Raw genomic sequence first — 25,285 nt, forward strand, 5'->3', positions numbered from 1 at the left:
CAGGCACCAAGACATTCTGAAGGGAACATCCCAGAAAGGAGAAGGTGCAATGCTACTCTGTTCTGTGGTGGATAGACCATAGGGACTGTGAGTGATTAAAAGCAGGCACCATTTCATTTCCTCCATCCTAAATCCTGCCTTTTCATCTCCTCAGCCCTCTGCAGAGAAATTCAACCATGATGCTCTTGGAGATGAGAGATGGATGAAATAGCTAAAATTACATGGCCCCATATCTTATATATGACATAAATCAGTAGATCTTTGCGGAAACATAAGAGTACTGTTATCTTTGCCTCTCCATCAATATTGAAACATCTTCCAAGTCATCATTGACTATTGACTGCTGAGAGCTTCATCCTGGGGCTGGGAATGTGGCTTAGTGGTAGAGTGCATTAAGCTCTGTGTTCAATTCTTCAGTACCACATTAACAGGAAGAGCCAGAAATGGCAATGTGGCTCAAGTGGCAGAATGTTAGCCTTGAGCAAAAAGTGTCCAAGGATAGTGCTCAGGACTTGGGTTAAAGCCCCAGAACTGGCAAAAACAAAAAAACAAAACACACACACACACACACACACACACACAAACTGTTGTCCAGGTTCCTCTGACCTACATGCAAACCACACCAATGAGTGTCTTTGAAACCTACCTGCAGATCCCAATAAGTTACAGGAAATTTCTGAAAATAAATAGCAAGGCATGTTGGCATACCTATTGCCTCAGTTACTCAGGAGGCTGAAAGAGGAGTATCACTTGAAGCTATGAGTTGGGAAGCCCAGCTTGGATAATATATTGATACTTTGTCTCAGTATAGGAAGTGGAGGGCTGGAGGGAAAGCTCAGTGTTAGAGTCGCTCTGCCTGAGTTTAAATACAGTATCCCTCTATCCTAGAACACAAAAAAAGGAAGCAATACATGTGGAGGCCTTAAGAATCATTTCTTTTTTCTTTTCTTTTTTTTTTCCAGTCGTAGGGCTTGAGCTCAGGGCCTGAGCACTGTCCTTAGACTTTTCTCAAGGCTAGAGCTCTACCACTTGAGCCACAGCACCACTTCCGGCTTTTTTCTATGTATGTGGTACCCAGATCTTTGTGCATGCTAGGCAAGCACTCTACCACTAGGCCAAACTCCTGGCCCAGAACCGTATTTTTTTTTTTTCAAACTAAACTTCCCAGTGTGAGTTAATATATGGTTCCAATTGCTCGGACACACATAATGTCTGTGGTCTGGGTTAGAGGAGCTCAAACCTCTCATTGAGGTCTAGACAGATTGAAGACTACAGGATCACATGAGCTCAAATCTCCCACTGGTATATGTAATACAGAAAACAGCTTGTGTGATTACCTTCAGGATTACTCAGAGGCTTGATGTGAAAGTTTCAGTTAAATGTATAGGGCTAGGGGCTAGGAATGTGGCTTAGTGGTAGCTTAGTGCTTGTCTAGCATATATGAAACCCTGGGTTCCATTCCTCAGTACCACATCAACAGAAAAAGCCAGAAGTGGTACACTGTGGTTCTAGGGGTAGAGTGCTAGCCTTGAGCAAAAGAAGCTCAGGGACATAGCCCAGGCCCTGAGTCCAAGTCCCAAGATTGGCTAAATAAATAAATAAATACAGTATAGGCTGAGCCAGGTACTGGTGGCTCATGCCTGTAATCCTATCTACTCAGGAGGTTGAGATCTGAGGATAGCAGTGCAAAGCCAGCCTTGGCAGGAAAGTCCATGAAACACTTATCTCTGATTAACCACACAAAAAGCTGAATTGGTGCTGTGTATCAAGTGGTAGACTGCTAACCTTGAACAAAAAGCATAGGGACAGTGCTCAGGCCCAGAGTTAAAGGCCCAGGAGCAGGGAAAAAAAAAATATAGGGGCTGGGTGTGGTAGAACATTTGGTAGGCATAGGTAGGAGGATCATGCAGTCTGAGAATGGCACAGTTATAAAAAGTAAAAAGGGCTGGAGGCTGGGAGTTTGGTCTAGTGGTAGAATGCTTACCTAGCATGCACGAAGACCGGGGTTCAATTCCTCAGAACCACATACATAATAAAAAGACAGAAGTGGTGCTGTGGTTCAAGTGATAGAGCTTTAGCCTTGAGAAATCCCAAGAACAGTGCTCAGGCCCTGAGTTCAAGGCCTAAGACTGGCAAAAAAAGGGGGGGGGGCTGGAGAAGTGACTCAAGTATTAGAGGCCCTGACTTCAAACTCCATAGCACAATCAATAACAGTATATTAAAACAGCCCAACATAAACTCACATCATAGCTATTACTAGTAGTAGTAGTATTGTTACTTAGAAGTCTCCTTTCTACTCTTTTCCCCCAGGACAAGAAGGATAGACAGGAAGATGGCAAGCACAGAGCCTTTATTATACATAGTTCCAAAAAGGACTTTAAGTGAGCAGCCAACACTTACATTTATCAGAGAAAGTGACAGCAAAGGTAACTGGCTCAAGTCCCTCTGTATGCCATGTACATTGCATGTCTGAGCACCTTTTGTGTCTGGCTTAAGTGAAGATAAGGCATTTTAGATTGTGCAAACAAATCTGTTCTGTAATCAGAAATGGCTACTTACATGCATCACACTAAATGCACAACCTGACTTGTTCTGATCTGCAAAGTTTTCTCAAGCAAAGATATACATGAACAGTGACAAACAATACAGAGCAAATCGGGAAGAGAATGGATGTGCAGAACAGTAAGTGAGCACACTGATCAAGAGCCCCGTGCAGGCGGAGCCGTCCCAGTGGCAGAGCCGGGCTAGGAAGGTGGGCAGCAGCCTTGTCCAGCCACCTCCACTTCCTCCCTGCCTTCACTCTAAGTTGAGCAGCTCCACGTCAAAGATGAGGGTGGCATTTGGAGGGATGACACCGGGGTGGCCCGTGGCTCCATACGCCACATCAGGAGTGCAGGTCAGCTTCGCCCTCTGCCCCAAGCTCATCTAGCAGGGATGGGGGCAGATGGGGAGAGGAGAAAGAGGACCCAGCTTGATTTAAAAGAAAAAAGTGAGATAACTATGGCATATTTCCCAAAACATCTTCAGATCACCGGAGATGAATTTTATATGTGTCCTGGTAAAATTATGTTAGCAGCCCTAACAAATGTAGATTTTGCCTCAAAACAGAGACTTGTGAGCTGGTGGCTCATACCTGTCATCTAGCTACACAAGAGATGGAGATCTGCCAGGCACAGGGGCTCACGCCTGTAATGCTAGCTACTGAGGAGGCCGAGATCTGAGGATCAAGGTTCAAAGCCAGCCAGGCACAAAAGGACCTGAGACTTTGATCTCCAATTAACATCTAAAAAAGGGAAGTGGGGCTTGGCTCAAGGGTATGGTGGTAGCCTTGAGCTGAAGAGCTCAGGGACACTGCCCAGGCCCAGGAGTAGTGCGGTAGCCTTGAGCTGAAGAGCTCAGGGACAGTGCCCAGGCTGAGTTCAAGCCCCATGACCTACAAAAAAAAAAAAAAAAAAGGAGAGAGATGGAGATCTAAGGATCACAGTTCAAAGCCAGCCAGTATAGTAAAGTTTATGGGATTCCTGTCTTTAACTAACTATTTAAAAAAAAAAAAAAAGCTGGAGTTGAAACTCAAGTGGTAGAGTACTAGCTGGCCTTAGGCAAAGAAGCTCAAGAACAGCACTTACGTCCTGAGTTCAAGCTCAGACTGGCACAAAAATAGACAGACTGAGAGAAGGAAAGAGCACGAGAGTGAGCAGAGACTTGATTCCTGACTACTTGATCAAGTCTCAGATTCATTCATTCAGCAAACATTATTGGTTATCACTTTTCTAAAGAAGCCAGAAGGAATTGTAAAACAACTCTTTGACATAGTTAAGAGGAGACAGGAGAAGTTCATTAAAGAAGTTCAGGGACTTCAGGTCATATAGCACAGTGGTGAAAGCTTAAGAGAACAGCTTGGATGGAGTGTCTTACAATCCACAGACAGACCAGACCAGGGCTCATCACAGCAGGAGCCAGGTGCCCGAGGCTCACACTTACAATACTAGATACTCAAGAGCTGAGATCAAGTATTGTAGTTCAAAGCCAGCCCAAGGAGAAAAATCTGTGAGATACTTATCTGAAAATAATCTGCAAAAAGCCTAGCTGGAGCTGAAGCTCAAATGGAAGAGGGCTAGCCTTGAGGAAAAAATCCAAGAAAGAATACTGAGTTCCGAATTCAAGCCTCAGTATTAACAAAAAGATAAAATTAACTGCACATTTGTGAGACAATTGGTGGCATTTAAATGTCAATTTTTGAATTTCAATGCAATTTTGTTTTTGCCAGTCCTGGGGCTTGAACTCAGGGCCTGAACATTGTCCTTGGGTTTTTTTTTCTTCAAGGCTAGTGGTCTGCCACTTGAGCCACAGCACCACTTCCAGCTTTTTTCTATGTATGTGGTACCGAGGAATTGAACCTGGGTCTTTGTGCATGCTAGGCAAGCACTCTACCACTAGGCCAAACTCCCTGCCTGCAATGCAGAATTTTGAATTGTTCATTATTGTTTCAATGCTCATATTCTGGTGTATGGTTAAAGAAGATATTAACATAATGTGTTATGGTTAAATAAGATGTTAACATTTGGGAGATCTAGGTTCTTTGTACTATTTCTGTATTTTTAAGAAAAATGATTTTTTTTTAAATTAAAAGCATTTCTTGGCCTATCCCACTATAATTCTGCTGTCTGAGCCAACTGCTGGTTGGCCTTCCAAGCTAACTCAGAGCAAGCCTAGGGAGATACACCTGGATGAGAAGACCCAGGACCACAAACTAGTAAGGAAGGACAGAACCAATAGTAAACACTAGGTGGTGCTGCCCTGGCAGCAGAGTCAAAGCAATGGTAACAGTGTGGAAGGCACAGAGCTGAACCCAAATCCCCAACTCCGTAAGACTCTTGCGTGTGTATGCTCATCTTACCTGGGCTGCACCCTCTTCAAAACCTTTAATAACTTCCTGCTTGCCGATTCTGAACTTGAAAGGTTTGTTTCTGTCTCTGGATGAATCAAATTTCTTCCCATTTTGGAGCATACCTGTTGAAGCAAGAATAGGGGAGGAAAGAAATATGGCTATGAGCTAACATACTAAGATGGAACATGTCTAAAATGGAATTCCTTTCCTGCACAAACCTGCTCTTCCTCCTGACCATCCCAATCTGTCCTATTTTTGCCCACATAAGAAACCTCAACAACCTTACAACCTACCATTAACTCTGTATCCTAGTTTCTCCACTGGCTACCTGATTAGCATATGACCCAAACAATTCTAGTTGTTTATAACTGAACCACTTAAAACCATCACTCTTCAGTCTCACCAAATTACCACCCTATTTTTTACCTGTAGACAGAGAAAACTTCCACTGTGAACCCCAATGGATTTTTTTTTTCATTAGTTCTGAGCAGGCACAGTGGCTCACACCTGTAATCCTAGCTACTCAGGCAGCTGAGATCTTAGGATTGTGGTTCAAAGCCAGCCCAGGCACTAAAAAGTCTGTGAGACTGTTTTCTCCAATTAATCGCCAGAAAACCAGAGGCAGCCCTGTGGCTCAAGTGGTAGGGTGGTAGCTTTGAGCTGAAGAGCTCAGGTCCCATGAGATGCGCGCACACCACAGACACAGACACACACACACACACAAAATACATAGATCAGATAGTATTACTACTTCTTAAAACACTTAAGTAGCTCCCCAGAGTAGAATCCAAATGTTTACGTTCTATAAAGGCACTTCCCAGGCTGGGAGTTTGGCCTAGTGGTTAAAGTACTTGCCTAGCATGCATGAAGACCCGGGTTCGATTCCTCAGTACCACATACATAGAAAAAAAGCCGGAAGTGGTGCTGAGGCTCAAGTGGTAGAGCTCTAGCCTTGAGAAAGTCCAAGGACAGTGCTCAGGCCCTGAGCTCAAGCCCAGGACTGGCAAAAAAAAAAAAAAAAAGGCACTTCCCAATCTAGCTACTGCCTTTCCTGTAAGCCCTCTCTCTTCTCTCTCCTTCCTTGTGTCCTATTTAGATCACCTTGGTGAAGTTCCTCTGCACTTTACAAGTTTTTGTTGTTGGTCGTGGGACTTGAACTCTGGGCCTGGGTGCTGTCCTGAGCTCTGCAGCTCAAGGCTACCTCCCTATCCCTTGAGCCACAGGGCTGCTTCCAGTTTTCTGCTGGTTAATTGGAAATAAGAGTCTCATGGACTTTTTAGTGCCCAGGCTGGCTTTGAACTGAGATCCTCAGTTCTCAGCCTCCTGAGTAGCTAGTGTTACAGGCGTGAGCCACTGTGCCTGGCTACTTTACAAGTTTTTTTAGCCATTTTCTCCACATGTTTTACCCCCCAAGTATTCCAGCCTGAGGTTGAGTCTTCACCTAAGGTTTCCCCAAAATACAGAGTCCCAAATTAACTGCCCAAAGAACCTGTGAGGTGGCTGACAGGACCAGGGGTAAGCTGCAGACCTTACACAATGTCTGTCTGACCCCAGGATTCCCAGATATTGTCTCCCAGCAGTGTGGAGCATCTGTTGCTCTCTAGAATCTCGGTCATGCGTATGGTGTCAGCCAACAGCCCAGGGACCAAAAGCTTCACTCCTATATTTACTTCTTATTGGTGACTTTCAAAGATCCAATCATCTGTAAATCATTTTCTTTTCTTTTTTGCCAGGTGTGGAGTTTGGACACTGTCCCTGAGCTTCTTTTGCTCAAGGCTAGCACTCTACCATTTGAGCCACAGCACCACTTCTGACTTTTTCTGTTTATGTGGTGCTGAGGAATGGAACCCAGGACTTCATGAATGCTAGGCAAGCACCATACCATTAAGCCACACTCCCAGCCCCTGTAAATCATTTTCTTCTATGACTTCTTCCTCTGCTACTGGACCTACCACATAAGGTAATTTGGGACCACAGGAAGCCTTGGCATCTAAGTTAAGAGACTGAAGTCTGGGACTAACTCATTGTGTGATTCTAGGCCAGCCATCTCCTTGGTATGGGCCTGATTTTCCATATCTAACATAGGAGACTGCCAGCTTAGTATCTGAGCATCTATGATTTCATTTCTGAATTTCTACAATTTAAATGTGTACTAGAGAAAGAGTCATATTTACCTACCTTCTGGGTAGAATAAATTGGACTCTTGCCTTGGGTTCTAAATGAGGCAAAGGAGAAAACCCTCTGGCTACACAGAGATGTACACAGATGGATGTTACAAAGATGAACTGAAAATTCATACATATACACAGGTTGCTATGATATTCAAGTAAACATAGTTATTCATGTTCATTTATACTTAAGCATACACACTCAAGATTAAAACCATGCTGGTCAAACAGATGCTAAGAAAATATTTAGATACACACATCTACATACATTCATAGACATGTACTTGAACAAATACACACATGTGTACACACACACACTTCATTTATAGACTGACTTTCTCGCTCCCCAATATCTTCCAGTTTCATTTGACTGAGTACTTAGGGTTGTACATATTTAGGGATTGCTACAAATTCAGCTAAAATGACATAATCAGGAACACATATACAGTTAGTTTACTTGGCAAAGATGCTACTGTAATGCAACAAATAACACATTTTTTTTTGCAGCCAGGTGCTGGTGGCTCACACTTATAATCCTAGCTACCTAAGGATCACAGTTTGAAGCCAGCCTGGGTAGAAAAGTCTGAGACTTTCATCTCCAGTTAACCACCAGGAAACCAGAAATGGGGCTATAGCTCAAAATGATAGAGCACTACCTTTGAGCAACAGTACAGGGATAGTGCTCAGGCCGAGTTCAAGTTCCATGACTGACTGAAAGGGAAAAAAAGACATTTTCTTGAATTAATGTTTCTGTGTCAACTACATATCCATACTATGTGCTATAAATGCCATGCTTATATTATGAAAACAAATAAAAGTTTCAAGCTTGAGATGTGGCTCAGTGGCAACGTGTTTGCTTAGCATGCACAAGTCTCTGAGTTTGATCCAAGTACTGCAAATACCACTAATAAAGTTTGTACTAATAAAGTTGATCCTAATTGAAAAACAACCCAAGGTCTAGATGTGTGGCTCAAGTGATAGGGTGCTTGTGTAGCAAATGAAAGCCTTGAATTCAAAACTCCAGAAACATACACACACACACACACACACACACACACACAGAGAAAGAGAGAGAGAGAGAGAGAGAGAGAGAGAGAGAGAGAGAGAGAGAGAGAGAGAAGAAAAGGCAAGCCTAGTTTGGTGGTTCATACCTGAAATCCCAGCTAGGCAAGAGGTAGAGGTAGGAGGATCACAGACTAAGGCTGACTATGAACAAGAGTAAGAGACCCTATCTGCAAAAAAATAAATAGCCAAAGCAAGATCATGGCTTAAGTAGTGAACTTGCTAGCAAGTACAAGGCTCTACATTTAAAAAAAAAAAAGTTCATGAGACTTATCTCCAATTGAACAACAAAAAGCCCAAACTGGAGCTCGGGTTAGCTGGTAAAGCATTAGCCTTGAGTGAAAAAAGCCAAGCAATATATGTAGCTGGGTGCGGGTGGCTTACACCTGTAATCCTACATACTCTGGAGACTTAAGACCTGAGGATAATGATTCAAAAACCAGCCTAGGGGCCGGAGCATAGCCTAGGGGTAGAGTGCCTACCTAGCATGCATGAAGCCCTGGGTTCAATTCCTCAGTACCACATACTCACAAAAAGCCGAAAGTGGTGCTATGGCTCAAGGGGCAGAGTGCTAATCTTGAGCAAAAAGTGTCCAAGGACAGTGCCCAGGCCCTGAGTTCAAGCCCCAGGACTGGCAAAAGCAAATAAATAACAAAAAAAAAAAAACCAAAGCAAAGAGCAAACAAACAAACAACAGCCTGGGCAGCAAAAGTCCATGAGACTCTTATCTCCAATTAACTTACCAAAGTGCTGGAAAGGGAGCTGTAGCCCAAAGTGATAGAGCAGTTGCATTGCACGAAAAAGTTTAGGGATAGTGCCTAGGACCTGTGTTCAAGCCTTAGGACCACCACTTCAAGCCCCAGTACTAGCATAAAAATTCATTGAGGCTGGGGTGTGGCTCAGTGGTTGAACACTTGTCTACTAAGTACATGTGAAGCTTGGATTTGAAGCCTAGCAGGTAAAAAAAAATTTCATGAGCCTGAACGTCTTCAACAATGTACTCTCCTTTTCCCCCTGTCCTGGAGCTTACACTCTAAGTCTAGGTCATGTCCCTGAGCCTCTTTGTGCTCTAAGTTAGTGCTGTACCACTTGAGCCACAGCACCACATCTGAGTAGTTTATTCAAGGTAAGAGTCTTACAGATTTTCCTGCCTCACCTGGCTTCAAACTGCCATTTCAGATCTGAATAGGATTATAGGAGTGAGCCATGGACACCTGACTTTGTACTCCATTTTTCTACTGTATATATATTCAAAAATTTTAAATATCTTACCAAAAAAAAGTTTCCTGATGTGTATGACAAGACTGTCTGACTCTAAATCAGAATCCCTGATAGCTGATGGTGTTTAAAGCTCATTGGCTGCTCTGTGCAGATATTGTGAAAAGACTTTCAAAAGGATGCTGTGGTTTCAGTAACTTGATAAACATTGGTCTGTCCACAACATGTAGAACAGATAAATCAATTACCCAGGTCAGAGGCCCAGAGGCCCTGTGGTAATTAGGCCACATCACTAGGAGATAAAACACAGCTTTAGCTCACTGACATCAGTGACTGGTGAGCCAGCCATTAAGAAACATGCACATTGTCTACTGGAGCCAACTTGGTGCTTTGCACTGGCCCAGAGAACTGCTAAAAATGGCCCCATCAGAATACACCTCAGGAACTTAGCTGCCTTTGCTATATGCTAAATAGTTGTCACCCCCAAGAGTGGAAGCAAAGTCACAGGCACAACCCTCACACCTCTTGGAACAAGTATCTGCTCGTGATCTGCTGCCCCAGTCCTAAAGAACTCATCTGGAATGTCTCTTGCCCTACATGGCTTTAGATATACAGCGTTCAAGAGGGGACACAGAGAGGTGGGGCTCTGCTCTGAGCTCCTCCAGCACCCAAGGCAAGCACTGCTATCACCCCACCCCACCTCTCACGGGGTCCTCCTGTCTTTCTTCCTGGCCACTGCCTCAGCCTCAGTGAAGGTGCCCCCAGTGCCAGCCTGGCACAAGTGATGCCCACTAAGAGTAGACTACTTTCAACAGTGAACAGTGTGCTTCTTTTCTCCTTTCTTTTTTTCATTTTCTTTCCTCTCTCTCTCTCTCTCTCTCTCTCTCTCTCTCTCTCTCTCTCTCTCTCTCTTTTGGGATGGCATCTCACTATGGAGCCCAGAGCAGCCTCAAATTTTCAGTCTTCCTGGTCAGCCTCTAAAGTGCTGGGATTACAGTTATGTACCACCATGCCCAGCTGAATAGTTTGTTTCTGAAAAGAAAGGAAATCTTGAGGAGGTCAACCTCCTTTTCTTCTATAGGAGAAAAGGGGCATATCGGGGCTCTCTGAACTTTCAGAAAGAGTTCCAAACACCAGACAGAACCAGGAGGTTTCAGACAACACCTTAATTACCACCTTGTCTGCAGTGAGTTAGGAGAACTTGCCATGTTTGATTCCATTGAAGGCTGGCACCGCAGATAGCTTTTGTTGGTAGGGTAGAGAGAAGTGAACTGATCACAGGGAGATGTGGCTACCTTGGCTTCTGGCCTGGAGAGGCGCTCATAGGACAGACCTTGCTTGGCAGGGGCAGGTCTGGGACAGGATGGAGGGAGGAAGGCCTACCTGTGTAGTGTACCACGCATGTCTGACCCTTCTTGGGGAAAGTCCTTCCTGTAAAGAAAAAAACAGGCAGATAAAAAAGTAGGGTATTAGAGGGGCCAGGAGTTTGGCCTAGTGGTAGAGTACACAAAGTCTGGGGTTCAATTCCTTGGTACCACATACATAGAAAAAACCGGAAGTGGTGCTGTGGCTCAAAGTGGTAGGGCTCTAGCCTTGAGAAAGTCCAAGGACAGTGCTCAGGCCCTGAGCTCAAGCACCAGGACTGGCAAAGAAAAAAAAAAATGAAAGTAGGGTATTAGAAAAATTCACCTGAGACATTCAATTGTGATCTCAGGCCCACAGTCCCTCCCTGCCATGGAGATGCCATGTCCCTGCTTCTGCTCAGTGCCTTGTATGAACTAGAACGGGTCACATCCTCGTTTTCTGGTCTGGATTTGAACTTTATGCCATTGGTTTCCTCAGCTCCCCAGTTTCCTTAACATAAAAAAAAAAAAGCTCTTCCTTTTACTTTCCACAAGTGTTTATGACCAACCTACTATGTGCCAGGCCAGAGATCCAAAGCAAAAGATAAATACACACATGAATTTAAAAAGTTAGTGCTAGACACTGCTGGCTCATACATATAATCCTGGGGACCATTGTTCAAAGCCATCCAGGGTAGGACAGACCATGAAATTCTCAAATTCTCATCCCCAATAAATTACTCAGAGGCTGGAAATGGCACTGTGGCTCAAGTGGAAAAATCATTGCACAGACCTGCATGTAAGAAAGGACTTGAATATTTACACAAAGAAAACTCAGTGACAGAAAAGGAAAGGAAGAGGAGAAGTACAGGAGAGATGAATCAAGTAGGGCTTACAGAACCAGATTTAATGCTAAGTGCAACCGGAAACCAACCACTAGAGGGTTTTAAACAAGAGAATGACATAATCTGAATTAAGATTTTATAAGATCACTCTGGCTGCTGTGTGTGGGACGGACAGAGAGGCATCTGTTGCAATAATTCAGACAAGAAATCAATGATGGCATGAATTAAGATGGTGGTAAAAGTGAGAGTAGAATAGATTGGAGATGTATTTTGGCAGCGGTGCTAACTAGCCATACAAATGGATTAGAGATGGAATCCCGAATGGGGGAAAAGGCAAAAACAAAACGAAAAACCCACAAGAACAATGCTTCGGTTTTCAATTTGGGTGGCAGAGATTTGTGGCAGGGCTGTTTCCTGGGATGGGAAAGAGTGCGAGAGAACAGATTTATGCAGGCGGCAATACTGAAGTTCTTATTAGACATCCAAATTTGTAACACAAGAAGTCTGCACTGGAGGGACATATTTGAGTGAGATTTAAAGCTACATAAGCCGAACACTGGTGGCTCATGCCTGTAGCCCTTCCTAGCTACTGAGGAAGCTGAGATATGAGGCTCCAGGCAGCCTAAACAGAGACCCTGTAGGTTAAAGGCTAGAACATTAGCCTTGAAAGGAAACAGGTAAGGGATAGTTCTTAGGCCCTGAATTCAAGCCTCAACACTGGCACAATAAATAAATAGTGTGAGCTTGGTAAGGCAAACAACATAGCCAGAATTTAAAGGATAGAAGCCCAGAAAAGGGACATCCAGTTGTACAAGCATTACGGAACCATGATGGTTAGACAAAAGGAGTTTGAGAAAGGATGTAAAGGAATGAAATCATGGGAGAGGAAATGACACACAACATGTTTTCAAACACCTAGAATCTAGGGCTAGAGATTTAAAAGGGCCTAAAGGCACTGTTTCACCCCTGTAACCCTAGGGTCCAGCACACAGTACATGTTCCATAAATATTTGCTGAATGGGTAGTGTGTTTAACAGCATTCAAGCAGCTTGGCAAAGGTGGAGAAGTTGGTGGTGAATCTAACTTTGCCAAGAAGAGGAGGGGGGTGAGGTGGAGCAATCAGGCCAAAGATGAGGAGCTTGAAAATTGGGGAGACCGTTCACAGGCGAGGGGGCCGGTGACAAGGCTCTGTAAGATGTTTCTTGGCCCCTATGTCAATGTATCCTGAGTGGATAAAGAAGTCTGTGCCCCCGTGGTTCAACGGGTAAGGCGGGTAGCCTTGAACTGAAGACTTCAGGGACAGTGCCCAGGCCCAGAGTTCAAGTCCTACAACCGACATAAATAAATAAATAAATAAACAAATAAATGAATGAATGAATGAATGATAGATAGATAGATAGAATAATTTATGGAAAGAAAAAAAAAGTCTGTGCCCCAAGGGCATTCTGAGTAGGGGCTGGTCCTTCTGGATACCACTGCCTTTCTACAGTGGGGGGCGGGGGGTGTCAGGAATATCCAACCGGAAGTTTGTCTAGCAAGTCCCACAGAGGTGGGGAATTGGGGTCTAACTGAAGAGGGAAATAACTTTATTCTTTGCGCCTCCACACCGCATTACTTAAGGGTATGGGAAGGTAAGTGGTGTCTGTTCCCTGCATGGAGCCGGGAGCCCGGAGAAGCACTTGGGGAAGAGCCCCGTGGAGGGAGAAGGAGTTCTGTTCAAGACTGGCTCCCTCTCAGGTATCCTAGGCCATCCACGCGGGGGGAGCAGCAGGTCCCGGGGCCGGGCTTTGAGGTTTAAAGGTGGAGGCCACGCGGGGGGACACGCGACGGGGAGGGATGGAGATGCAGAGGTGGTGCCGGGAGCACGGAGGTCTGGGTGCAGCCCCGGGGCGGCCCCCGCCGCAGGTCCCTCCCCCGCCTCCGGTCTCCAGGGCTCGCTCCGCCCGGCCGGGGAAGCGGAGCTGCAACCAACCCCGGGAAGTCAGTAGCAGCGGATAACCGGGCCGAGGCGGCGGCCGGCCGGGGGTGGGCCGCGCGCGGACCCCCGTCCCGGAGCCCCCGCCCGCGTTCCGCCTAGGAGAGCGGGCGCAGAGGGGACGGCGAGGAGGGTCTCCGGGGCGCATCCCGCCCGCTCCCCTCGGGCGCCCCCGGAACCAGACCCCGGCCCGCGGGCTCCTCCCCCGGCCCCGCCGCCCGCCCGGTACCGTCTCCCGGGGAGATGGTCTCGATCTCCACGCCCATCGCGCTCCCGTAGGCCCCGCCTCCGGGGGGGGTCCTCGCCGCTGCCCCGACCCGCGGCTCAGCTCGGCTGCGTCTGGACCCCGCAGGAGCTCCGGCTCGTCTCCCCGCCGCCGCCACTGCAGAGCCGGAGGAGGTGCGGCTGGAGCCAGGACCTGCGCGGGGAGGGGCCACCGGCAACGGGGCGGCGGGGTGGAGCCGCGGGGAAAGGTGGGGTCGGCGGGGCGGGGCCCCGGGGAGCGGCCCTGCCGGCCCCCAGGCTGGGCGGGGGCTGCGCACGGACCCCGGCGCCGCGACGCCCGCCCGCCGCGAGCGCCCAGCCGCGAAACCAGCACTTGCATTAGAGGTGCCGACCGAAGCAGGAGAGGGGGGTGACGAGGTCCCCCAACCACCTTCAGCCCCTGCTCCCCGTCTCACCGTGGTTCTAAGCCACGCGCCTAAGTGGCAGGGAGGGTGGGGGGTCCCACTTTTCACCCAGCGAAGTCAGACTAAATAGCGATCCCACAGAAACGAGCTGAGGACACCGCGGCGGCGTGGAGCCCGGACAGCTGTGGAAGGTGTGGGCGAATTCTTTCTCCTCCCCGACAGACCCAGCAAGGTCGAAAGATGTTTTCTCATTCATTCATGGCGCTGACGATGGGGCCCGGGCCTTCACGCACACCGGGCTACTAGGGGTGAATACCCACTCCCCCGGACGGGATTTGAAGAATGAATAGGGAGTTTAAGAGCCCGTGCATTCTTCTTTCCTCCTCATTTTTACCTGCCTTGTTCCAAGAAGGCCATCTGAAGTTTACTTCTGACCTTTGAAGTGGAAGTTATGAGGAGAAATTTCTGCCTGAGCACAGGCACGCAAGCTTGAGGGGCTCCTCCTCCATTTCCCCACCCTCTCCTCTTGCCCGAGGCTAGCTCGCACCCGAGGCCACTGATACCCTTGGGCTGACTTTGGTCGGGATCTCAAATCTTACGTGGGTGCTTCGAAACATGGCCCAGTTTTCCAAGTCGTGAAGCCTAAAGATAACCTAACACCACAAGTTCTGACGACAAGCGGAGGTGTGGAATGAGGCTTGTCACCCTACGGAGAGGGTTCTTTTGAATGCATATTTAAAATGTGCAGAGGGACGCTGTGTCCGGCCGGGGGTTTGGCCTAGTGGTAGAGTGCTTGCTTAGCACGCATGAAGACCGGGGTTCGATTCCTCGGTACCCACACACATATAAGAATGCTGGAGATGGTACTGTGGCTCAAGTGGTAGAGCTCTAGCCTAGAGAAAACCCAAGGACAGTGCTCAGGCTCCGAGTTCAAGCTCGGGACTGGCAAAAAAAAAAAAAAAAGAACATTGTGTTTTGCGTATGATAAGAAGGGCAATAAGAGGGGGCGAATTGGAAGGGAATCAAATTGATGGAAATTCCAAATGTTTCCAGTCTTCCTTCCTTCAGGCAAGGCCAACAATATTGATACTCTTTTGACTCTATGATTCCGACTTTACAAAAACGATGAGAATCTGGAGAACGGGATAAAGCATTTGGGTGGGAGAAATTGCGTCTGGTTTTGCAGGCGGTTTTTAGAACTACATCTCCCAGAAATGCTTGCGACAAAAGTACGAGCCTATTGGCCAATTAGAAGGACACTTTTCTAACATGACGCATCCACAAGCCAATCGTCGGGAAGTTTCGCGGAACCGGCCCAGACTTCACTAACCAATCAGAGGACTGGACTAGAGGGGAACCTGCTGCTTCCGTTAGCCACCCGATTGCTAATCTCCGGTTCTGTAACCCAAGGCTGCGTCGGGGACCCCAATAATTTGTGTGTGGGAGACTAAAGGTATTTTGTCTCCATGCTCGCGGCCGGGCCCGGACGTGGAGAGGCTGGGGGTGGGCGGTGAGGGCCTCGGGCGGTACTAGGAGGATGGGGGCGGAGACATGGACGTTGGACGGAGGGGATGGGGCGGGCCGCGGGGAAGCCGGCGCCGGGGACCCGGCCGGCGCGGGGGAAGCTAGCTGGTGCGTTTCTTGGGGTTCGGGGGCGGTCTTACAACCTAAGGAAGCGTTTGGAATAAAACGCTTCCTCCAGAAAGACTCTGGCCTCCGTAGTGGGAGAAGCTGGGGCTCCTCCAGAGCGATCCCTCCGACTGTGAAGAGTTGATCCGACTTGAACACCACCCTGGGAAATGCAGCTTCGAGTGTCAGAGAGAGGTACCCATGCAGGAGGCCACTGGCCTGCAGGCAGTCCGTGCCCTGGGCCCAAGAGATACGGCCAGAGTAGTTTAATCGAGGCCGTCGAGTTAGAACCAGTGGCTCGTCTGTGGGTCTTTTTCTTTTTTCTTTCTTTCTTTGCTCAAGGCTAGCCCTCTACCATTGAGACACAGCACCACGTCTGGCCTCTTCTGTTTACATGGGACGGAGGAACCGAACTCAAGAGCTTCATGCATGCTAGGCAAGCACTGTACCACTCAGCCACATTTCCAGGCCTTCCTTAGCTTTTTTTTTTTTTTTTTTTTTTTTGCCAGTCCTGGGCTTGAGCTCAGGGCCTGAGTTCTGTCCTTGGACTTTTCTCAAGGCTAGAGCTCTACCACTAGAGCCTCAGCACCACTTTTCAATGTATGTGGTACTAAGGAATCAAACCCAGGTCTTTGTGCCTGCTAGGCAAACACTCAACCACTAGGCCAAATTCCTGGCCCCCCTCCTTAGCTTTTTAACTCAGAACTGACACTCTATCACTTGAGCCCACAGCTCCACATTTGGCTTCTTAGTAGTTCATGGGAGATAACCTCACAGACTTTCCTGCTGGAGCTGACTTCAAATCATGATCCTCAGATCTCAGACCTCCTGCATAGCTTAGATTACAGGCGTGAGCCACTGGCACCTGGCCTGTCCTTTTTTCTGGAAGTAGAAAATTTTATTTCCTCAATTCAATATCTAATGGAAGTTTATACATTTGCTTGATAATGCTCTACGTCTTTTTTAAATTTAAATTTATTTAATTTCTTAATTTGCAACATTTCTTCTGTCTCACAGTATTCACCTTTGAAGGGTTCATGTTCTACTCTCTGGATTTCCCTGGTGATTGGTTCCTTTTTAGTCATTTCAGATAACCTTTGCCATTAAAGGATGGAGTTGGGAAAAGGAACTTTGCTCAGGACTGGACTGAACGTATTGACTCAAGCCATCCACCCAACCCATGGCCTCGCCTGGACGGATGGGAGCCAAGTGGTCCTGACTAACTTGCAGATTCACAGCGGAGAAGTCAAGTTCGGGCAATCCAAAGTTCTTGGACAATTTGAACATGTCTGTGGGCTTTCCTGGGCCCCACCTGGCCTAGCTGACATGCCCAGTTTGCTTGCTGTCCAACACAAGAACCACGTCATCGTGTGGCAGTTGTGTGTGAGCACTGTGGGCAAAAGCCAGAGGCCAATGTCTCAGATTTTGGAGATTAGAGAATCACTCCCTATCCTTCCCCAGGGCTGCGTGTGGCATCCTAAAAACACTGTCTTGGTGGTGCTGACTGCAGGGAATGTCTCTGTTTTCCCAAACATCCATATCCCTAATGGTTCCCGGATAAAAGTAGGCCTCGACACCCAGGACCGCATTCACTGCGCATGTTGGACCCGGGATGGGCAACGACTGGTGGTGGCTGTAGGCAGCAGCCTCCATTCATACATTTGGGACAGTTCTCAGAGGACACTTGACAAGTGTTCCTTCTGCCCAGTGTTTGATGTGGACAGCAGTGTGTGCTCCATCCGAGCCACTGTGGACTCCCAGATTGCTGTGGCCACTGAGCTTCCACTAGATAAGATCTGTAGCCTGAATGCAGCTGAAACCCTTGATGTTGCTCCCACTGGTGAAGACACCGGTCCCCACATTCGTCCAATCGTCAGTAAAGTGCACTGTGGGGATAAAGGAACAACTACTTCCGAAATAAAATCAGAAACCTCTGCATCTCTCTCTGAAATCTCCGTTTCTCCTACTTTTTCTGATCCTCTGGATCTAACTCATATACATTTCAACCGACCCAGGTCTGAAAGGAGTCCCCTTATTTATCTCTCAAAAAAAGACTTCCTGACAGGAACAGGCCAGGATTCTTCCCATCTGATCCTGGTGACCTTTAAGAAGGCAGTTACCATGACCAGAAAAGTCACCATTCCAGGCATTCTAGTTCCTGATCTAATAGCATTTAATCTTAAAGCACATATAGTAGCTGTGGCTTCTAATAATTGTAATATAATTTTGATCTATTCTGTCATTCCATCTTCTGTGACAAACATCCAGCAAATTCAGTTAGAGAGTAATGAAAGGCCAAAGGGCATATGTTTCTTGACAGACACATTATTATTAATTTTGGTAGGAAAACAAAAGCCCACTGATACTACATTTCTTCCTTCTTCAGAGTCTGATCAGTTTACCATTCGCTTGATTGTTAAAGAAGTGGTGTTGGAGAATGTTGGCACAGACGAATCCTTAGTGGCATCCAATGAAAGCCAAAGTACCAACTCTTCTTTCAGTACTCTGTTAAATAAAGCACACAGAGAAAAAATTAAAAATCTTTACTCAGGTGTTTGTCAACAAAACAGGGAGCCCATATTCACAGCTGAGGCCAGTTACCAAAAGGCCAGGTCTGGAGGAACCCTTGTTAAAGAAATCGAGAGTCCCCTCTCCACTGCCTCTGAGGATTCCAGTTCCCTGGAAACACTCCGGAAGTTCTCCTGGATCTGGGCAACTCTGTCCAGACCCAGCAGATTGCCAGACCACACCAGAGCACCAGAACTTTCTCATGTGTCTCCAAAAGAGAACTTACCACAGGAAAAGGAATCACATCAGTTCTCCAAGGAACGGGAAATTTTATCAAGGCATCTGACTGAAATGCAGCAGAATATTATTGAGCTCATGGACTTTGTACATGAATTCAAGGGTACCAAGAAGAAATCCTCTCCAGTGTATCCACTCTCCCAGGATCCCCCTTACGTTGACATCATTTTTCAGGTAACTGCTCCTTTGAGGAGCAGCCACTACATCCAAGCCCCTATAGACATAGGTCCTGCCAGAAATGTACTAAGGGAAGAGGTGCTCTAATTGAAATCAACTGATAGGAGCATGTTATATACCTGACAGGCAAATTGATATACCTTTACAGGTTGTTTGGATGTTAGCCCACCAACCATACTAGTATACACCATGGTTTTATTGTATTCTTACTGTGAAAAAATGAATGACTTTACTGATACTCAGTTTATATTTAGAACTATATATGTAAACATATATGTATATATATAATGTGCATGTGTGCACGAATTGTGTTTGTTTGTTTGTTTGTTTTGTTTGCCAGTCCTGGGGCTTGAACTCAGAGCCTGAGCACTGTCCTTGGGCTTTCTCAAGGCTAGAGTTCTGCCTCTTGAGTCACAACACTACTTCTAACATTTTCTGTGTATGTGGTACTGAGGAATCGAACCCAGAGCTTTTTGCATGCTAGGCAAGCACTCTACTACTAGGCCATGCTCCCAGCCCCTAATTGTGTTATTTCATTGTGAAAATTTAAGCCATGCATAGTGATGCATAGCTGAAATTCTAGCCCTTGGAAGACTAAGGTAGGAGGATTGAGTTTGAGGCCAGCCTGGGCTGCAGAGAAAATTGAGGGCTGGCCTATGTAATAGTGAGAGCCTGCTTTAAACAAACAACAAAAACTCTTCCTGGCTGGGAGTTTGGCCTAGTGGAAGAGGGCTTGCCTAGCATGCACAAATACCCAGGTTCAATTCTTCAGTACCACATACATAGTAAAAAGCCAAAAATGGTGCTATGGCTCAAGTGGTAGAGCTCTAGCCTTGAGAAAACCCAAGGACTGTGCATAGGCCATAGCCCAAGCCCAGGGTGGCAAAACAAAACCAAAAAAAACCTCTTCCTTACTCAATGGAGTCATTCAGCTATCCACTATGCTTAACACCATTATTTCTATTGGATTCTTTTTCAGAAATGGAAGTGTTTGTTTTACTTTTACTTTTGCTTGTTTGTTACTAGAGTTCCTACCAAAGATTTTTTTGTTTTTGTTTTTTTTTTTTTGCTAGTCCTGGGGCTTGAACTCAGGATCTAGACACTGTCCCTGAGCTTCTTTTGCTCAAGGCACTCTGCCACTTGAGTCACAGTGTCACTTTCAGCTTTTTCTGTTTTTACTAAGGAATTGAACCCAGGGCTTCACACATGCTAGCAAACACTTACCACTAAACCACATTTCCAGCCCCAAAGGCACAGTTTTTATTTTTATTTTTATTTTGCCAGTTTGGGGACTTGAACTCTCGGTCTGGGTGCTGTCCCTGAACTCTTTTGCTCAAAGCTAGAACTTTGCCACTGAAACTATGGCACCACTTCTGGTTTTTCCGTGATTAGAGATAAGAGTTTCATGGACCTTCCTGTAGAAGCTGACTTTAAACCACAATCCTCAAATCTCGGCCTCTTGAGTAGTAAGGATTACAAGTGTGAGCCACCAGTACTTAGCAACAGTACACATTTAAGACTCCTTTTCCTTATCTCACCATTCTGAATGGATTAGAGTATGTTTTCATGTTTAGGTTCACCTGGGCTACATAGTACTAGTCTATTTAAGAAAAAAAAGAGGGCCGGGAGTTTGGCCTTGTGGTTAAAGTGCTTGCCTAGCATGCATGAAGACCCGGGTTCGATTCCTCGGTACCACATACATAGAAAAAAGCCGGAAGTGGTGCTGAAGCTCAAGTGGTAGAGCTCTACCCTTGAGAAAGTCCAAGGACAGTGCTCAGGCCCTGAGCTCAAGCCCAGGACTGGCAAAAAAAAAAAAAAAAAAAAAAAAAAAAGAGTAAAAGAAAAAAAAGAAAATTCACTTCTAGCCAAATGTAATAATATATGCTCATAATCATAGAACTAAGGTAGCTCTGACAGGCATGGTACAAGTTCCAGGCCAACCAGAGCTACAAAATGAGATTCTTTCTCCTTTCAAACCCACTCCTGCACACTTCCTCCCTAAGTCTTGAAGCTAGGTATTATGGTGCCAGCCCCTAGGCTGAGGTACAAGACTGCTTGAGGCCATCTGGACCACACAGAGTGTATCTCCAAAAGTAAAACAGAGAAGTGGTACGCTGTGGTAGAGTGGTAGAATGCTAGCCCCAGTGACAGCACCCAGACCCAGAGTTGAAGCCCCAAAACTGACTAAAAATAAATAAAATTATTAATTAACTAAATAAAACAGAGCCAGGCCCTCGTGGCTCAAACCTGTAATCCTAGCTATTCAAGAGGCTGAGATCTGAGGATCGCGTTCAAAGCCGGCTTAGGCACAAAAGTGCATGAAACTCTTGTCCACAATTAACCACTAGAAAACCAGAAGTGGCGCTGTGGCTCAATGCTGTAGAGCACTACTAGCTTGAGCCGAAGAGCTCAGGGACAAAGCCCAGGTCTAGAGTCCAAGCTCCATAACTGACAAAAAAATAAAAAGAATTTAAAAATTAATAATAAAAATTTATGGCAGACCCAGTAGCTCAAGGCTGTAATCCTAGCAAGAGGCCATCTAAATTAGTGGTTGAGCAAGGTGATAGTTTCATCCCAAAATAAGGGAGCACCGAGGCTGGGTGTGGAGGTGTACCTAGCTTCTGACAATGGAAAGCACAAATAGAGACACAGCCCAGTCCCATACAAGCATGATTCAAGGCCCTGTCTTGAAAATAATCCCCAAAAGGGTTGGTAGAGTGGTTCAAGTGTTAAGAGTACCCGCCTAGTAAGTTTGAGGTCTTGAGTAACCCAGTACCACCAAAAAAATTAAATTGAGGGCTGGAAGTGTAGCTTAGTTGGTAGAGTGCTTGCCTAGCATGCATGTACCCTGGGTTCAACTCCCTGTTACCACACACAGAAAAAGCCAGAAGTGGTGCAATGGCTCAAGTGGCAGAACTCTAGCCTTGAGCAAAAAATGTCCAAGGATATTGCGCAGGCTCTGAGTTCCAGGCCAGGACTGGCAAAATAAATAAATAGAATTCATTGTACTCACTAAAAACTTGCTCTGCCACCTTTTTCATATAGAAATATACAGCTTCACTTTTGGTCTTTTTCTGACTACTTGGAAATTAGAATTTCACATTATTTTTTGCCAGTCCTGGGGCTTAAACGCAGGGCGTAAGTACCACCCTTGGGCTTTCTCAAGGCTCGCACTCTGCCTCTTGAGCCACAGCACCACTTCTGGCTTTTCTATGTATGTGGTACTGAGGAATGGAATCTGGGTCTTTGTGCATGCTAGGCTAGCACTCTTATCACTAGGGCAAACTCCCGGCTCACATTCTATTCTTTAGAAATGTTAACTTGGTTGTTTTTTTAATCACTTTTGTTTTGAAGAAGTCCAGTTTTGTTGGTCCTGCTGAAAAAAGAGCTGTGCTTCTCTGCGATGGCAAACTGAGACTCAGTACCATTCAGCAGATGTTCGGCCTCTCCCTTGTTGAAATGCTGCATGGTAGGTTGAATTCAGAATCTCTCTCCTTCACTATGTATTTTAGATATCATGCAGGGGTTTGCTAAATAGTTGACAAATATTATTAACTATGTGACATATATTTGGTCCAATTAGAGGTGCTAGAACATATAGAAAATGTGGTATCTTACCTTAGGAAATTTATATCCTTAGTGGAAAATCTAAGTGTGTACATGGAAAAACTAGAAAAGAGCTAAAAGTCAAGAAAACAACCGAACAACCTTTCATGTGTCTATTGGACTAAAATGTTGTTTTTTAAAAGAAAATGGCACGCCTGGGGCCAGTGGCTCACGCTTAGAATCCTCGCTACTCAGGAAGCTGAGATCTGAGGATTGAGATTTGAAGCCAGCCTGGGCAGGAAAGTTCTCTGTGAGATGTTTATCTCCAATTAGCCACTCAAAAACTGGAAGTGCAACTGTAGCTCAAAGTGGTAGGATGCTAACCTTGAGCAAATAGCTCAGGGACAGCACCCAGGCCCTGAGTTCAATCCCCACAACCAACAACAACAGAAAGAAAGAAGAAAGAAAGAAAGAAAGAAAAAAAGAAAGAAAGAAAGAAAGAAAGAAAAAGAAAGGAAGGAAGGAAGGAGAGAGGGAGGAAAAGGGTACTACAGATTTTATTTATTTTTAATTTAAAAATACTTTAGTTTGGTCCTACTGCTGGGATTTGAACTTAGGGCTTTGAGTATGCTGGGCAGGTGTACACCACTGAGCTAAGCCTACAGCCCTTTCAGTCCTGTTTAGGTCTGAAATAAGGTCTCACTTTTTGTCCTGGCTGTTGGTGGAGCATAATACTCCTATGAACCCTTCCTGCCATAGCTGAATGACCGCTAAAAGTAACACTAAGAGAAACCTCTGTATATATTACATATTATTTTGGGGAATATAGATTTTTTTTTCAGAAGTACAGTCACTGGGTCAAAAAATAGGATCTATTAGACTTGAAGCAACCAGAGAAGATTCTAGCATGTGCTATGCTAGTGATCCGTACCTTGCCTTGGAACAAACCATTCTGGGTTCTCTAGGTCTCTTGAGACTAGTTCTAGTCAACTCACACTCCTTGAATGTCATAGATTAGTGTAGACCTGCAGAGCAGAGTTTCCATAAGGTGGAAATTCATGTAGTTTCAAATTATAGGCGTAGCCCTGGTGGGAATGTAGCCCCTTGGTTCTGCCTAACTGGTTAACTTTGGATGACTATAAATTCTCAATACCCCTTTCCTGCCATGTAAGGAGACTTTATGCCCTGATCCTCTTATCTCCCCATCTGTAAAATGTTAGAATAATGAAGCTTGATATCATCAACTACTATATTCCATTGAAAAAGACCATATTTGAAGTCTTTTTTTTTTTAATCTCTTCTTGTGGATTTGAGTAAGCTCTCCTAGTCACCATCGTGTTTATTTTACATTGCAGATACACACTGGATTCTTCTCTGTGCTGACAGCGAAGGTTTCATCCCATTGACTTTCACAGCCACCCAGGTAGTTGTCGTGAGAGATGGCTGCTTGTCCAGGTCAAATGACTCCAAAGACACTTTTTCTCACAGTCAGGATCCTTCCCTTCAGATCCTGCAGGTCTTTGGAGGCCTGACTACCCCGAGCTGAGCTAGCCCTGGCTGGCCTAATCATGTGGACACTGTGGCTAACACCTGTTAGCAGAGTATTTGTAGTTCTTCAGATGCAAACATAACAGACACACTTGTAACTATGGACTCTTCCTGGGGTTTGCGTGGTCATTCAAGTGCGCATGCTGGCTAGCAGAGCTCCCCTTTGTTAGATGACTCTAGAAACGCGACAATTTCTTTGCTTCTGTATTTATGACTGTGGTTTTGTATAAGGGCAGAACTCCCAGAACAAAACAATACTGCAGAGCTATGTGGATTAGGTTTGTTGGTTTCTCTGAGGCTTTGTCTCCCCTGCCTGAAGCTGGGTAAAAACTGACTTAGGAGCATTTACCAGGTACCTTGGCATTGTTGTAGGTGTTTTTCTTGGCCTGGTGATGAGGGCAGGGCTGCTTCTGGAGCAACTCTGCTCTGTGTGTCCTTTCACCTCCGCTCCCAGCACTGTTTGCATCAGGTGCTAGTGATACTGTTACTCTTTTCTGCTGAGATTTAAACCTATCCCCTCTGCTTCCTTATGCAATTCAGTCCATCAAAGATCCAGATATTGTACAACATTGACCCTGGGTCAGTTCTGAATGAAATAAGTGATTTGACCCCTTTGGGTTCCATCTGGGCTCGTACTAATGCTAGGAGACAGTGCCGAGGCCTAAGGCACAGGCCTGGGCTCCTGCCACTAGTGATTTTCTCCTTCAAGTTTGTTTCATTTCTTAGTTTGGGGATTATAAACATTTCCTATTTTCCCCACTCACTCCTCTTGTTATAAGTCTCTTGTTTTAACTCTGTCTGTCTGTCTCTCAGTGTTGAGAGGTGAACCCAGGGCCTTGTACATGCTAGGGAAATGCTCTACCACTGAGCTATACCCAAAGCCCAAGTTACCACTTTAGTTTTTGATATTTTTCTTTTCCTTCCAGGTCTTAAAAGACCAACATAGAATCTGTGAGAGCATGTATTTGAGAAAGTTGAAAATTTCACTGAATCCAAGATAGCTCTAAAAGCCCAGTTTATTATACTTGTAAGGCACCAGCTTAGCCAGAGCAGGAAGAGCCCTGCGTCCCCCAGATGGACATGGCACTCCCCATTGCCTTCAGACAGATCGATTGGGAGCAGCAAGCCCGAGCCCATATGCAGATATGTTCTCTGAGCCATACAGACTCCATTAGCAGATAGATTGTCCCCCTTCCTTTAAAATTATCCAGGAAGGAAATACTTTGTTCCCTTGGGGGCTCCTATCTGTCTGTTACAGTTTATGAAGATGGAGCTGGGCTAGGGAGAAGCAAGGAGCCATTTTGTGGCTCAAATGCATTAGACATCTGCTGGGGTAATGGAAGGGGAAGCCACTTGTCTGTAATCAGTGGCTTGAGAGTGGCGGCTAAGGACAGTCTGAGGTTTGTCTGAGGCTCCATTTGTGAGGGAAGTGTCTGGGGTTTAGGAAGTCTA

At 45.8% G+C, this 25,285-nt stretch overlaps 2 protein-coding genes across 3 annotated transcripts; one reads left to right on the forward strand and one right to left on the reverse strand.

Moving 5' to 3' along the window:
- Window positions 1–2,354: 2,354 nt before the first annotated feature.
- Fkbp1b (FKBP prolyl isomerase 1B) lies at window positions 2,355–13,923 on the reverse strand. Of its 2 annotated transcripts, none has more exons than XM_090336203.1 (4): window positions 13,729–13,923; window positions 10,720–10,767; window positions 4,898–5,010; window positions 2,355–2,925 (listed from the first exon to the last, which is right to left on the reverse strand). In XM_090336203.1, the coding sequence occupies exons 1-4, from the start codon at window positions 13,763–13,765 to the stop codon at window positions 2,797–2,799; spliced, it is 327 nt and encodes a 108-aa protein (XP_090192329.1). In that variant the 5' UTR covers window positions 13,766–13,923; the 3' UTR covers window positions 2,355–2,796. The 2 variants fall into 2 exon arrangements, with proteins under 2 accessions (XP_090192329.1, XP_090192330.1); XM_090336204.1 differs by having other exon boundaries at window positions 2,896–2,970.
- A 1,552-nt stretch (window positions 13,924–15,475) lies between these two features.
- On the forward strand, window positions 15,476–25,268 carry Wdcp (WD repeat and coiled coil containing). Its single transcript, XM_090337376.1, has 4 exons — window positions 15,476–15,581; window positions 16,839–18,736; window positions 22,094–22,208; window positions 23,641–25,268. The coding sequence occupies exons 2-4, from the start codon at window positions 16,868–16,870 to the stop codon at window positions 23,829–23,831; spliced, it is 2,175 nt and encodes a 724-aa protein (XP_090193502.1). The 5' UTR covers window positions 15,476–15,581; window positions 16,839–16,867; the 3' UTR covers window positions 23,832–25,268.
- The last annotated feature ends 17 nt before the right edge of the window (window positions 25,269–25,285 follow it).

Source organism: Megascapheus bottae, chromosome 7 (assembly GCF_031878675.1).
Source record: "Megascapheus bottae isolate mThoBot1 chromosome 7, mThoBot2.hap1, whole genome shotgun sequence".
In the NCBI taxonomy this organism is placed as follows: Eukaryota; Metazoa; Chordata; class Mammalia; order Rodentia; family Geomyidae; genus Megascapheus; species Megascapheus bottae.